General features: G+C 33.7%; 1 protein-coding gene across 1 annotated transcript in view; it reads left to right on the top strand.

Moving 5' to 3' along the window:
- LOC135471039 (ubiquitin carboxyl-terminal hydrolase 19-like) overlaps nt 1-369 on the top strand; it is a 14,964-nt gene extending 14,595 nt beyond the window's left edge. Inside the window, exon 11 of the mRNA XM_064750088.1 lies at nt 359-369. Coding sequence (XP_064606158.1) covers nt 359-369 — 11 coding nt within the window. The remainder of the gene's footprint in view (nt 1-358) is intronic.
- The last annotated feature ends 816 nt before the right edge of the window (nt 370-1,185 follow it).

Raw genomic sequence — 1,185 nt, 5'->3', positions numbered from 1 at the left:
TATAGTTATTTGTACACATTTGTGATGAAATTTGATCATTTTATTGTCATGTAATATCACCAGTGGAGGTATCTGTAAAACAGGTATTGACTAAGCACACAAATACACTGTAACGCATGTTGACTAACTTGAAATTTGCCGAATGAACCATCCACAGTGATAACAAGCCGTGTCAAGAGACTGTGGTTTTACCCTCTTAACTGTAAATCTTGTTTGGACAAGGCTTATCATATTTTACTCTTAAGGAAAAGATTAGGGCCCACTGAGATTTACTACTGGACAGATAATAAGTCAAATCTTAACCTTTGAAGTGTGAGACCTAGGATAGTATAATGAACAGGTCTGTCCCTCCATTCAGGTGGCTCATGAACAACCAACCAACAAAAAAATCATGAAAATTTTGAAAATCTTATGCATTCTGAAAGCCTATGTCTCTAGGCATAATTCACTAACCAACAAACATGTACAGTGTAGCTTCATCACAATAAAAATAATATAGGAAATGTGATTCTGCTTCTAAAGAGTACATGTACATAAACACTCCAAAGCAGTTCTCTAACTCATAATGTTATAGCCATAAAGAGTTCACTGTCAAGATACCTGTAACCAGTAAACATCATGAAAGTCATTAATCAAATGTATGTTCAATGTTACGCCAAAGCTCCCCAAATAATTCATGCCGCCATATGAAACAGTGATGATCTGTCATCACTTGCAGGTCAAAATATCAGCTCACTGTGGTAAATGTTTGAAAAAAGACCTAAATGGAAAATATGGCTGACATCATATGAAACTCAAATCACCAAAAGCTTTTGACAAGTTAAGACAATCTAAGTTCTGAAAAGCATCCACATTCCATGAAATCAGTGATTTCCAAAAACAGCAAAAAAACTCAGCATTTACATTAATACAGACTGATGAGCTGATAGAAAACAAGATTCAACATTTTAAAGTTACTACATTATATATTGCTCTCTGACATTGTAACAGTCATGCATTTTTGGAGTCATTTCCACTGATGTTACTTAATCTGGCTTAAATTGTTATTTTTTTTAGACACACTTGTACATTAAAAAATACCACAGGTAAAGTTTAGAAGATTTCAGACCAGAGACAGAATTTATGTTCTAGTATCAAAAGAATGTGTCCAAATCGTCAAAAAATACATGTTTATGTAGAGCATTA

This window comes from Liolophura sinensis, chromosome 7 (assembly GCF_032854445.1).
Source record: "Liolophura sinensis isolate JHLJ2023 chromosome 7, CUHK_Ljap_v2, whole genome shotgun sequence".
Classification (NCBI taxonomy): Eukaryota; Metazoa; Mollusca; class Polyplacophora; order Chitonida; family Chitonidae; genus Liolophura; species Liolophura sinensis.
This window is presented reverse-complemented; position numbering and strand designations above follow the sequence as displayed.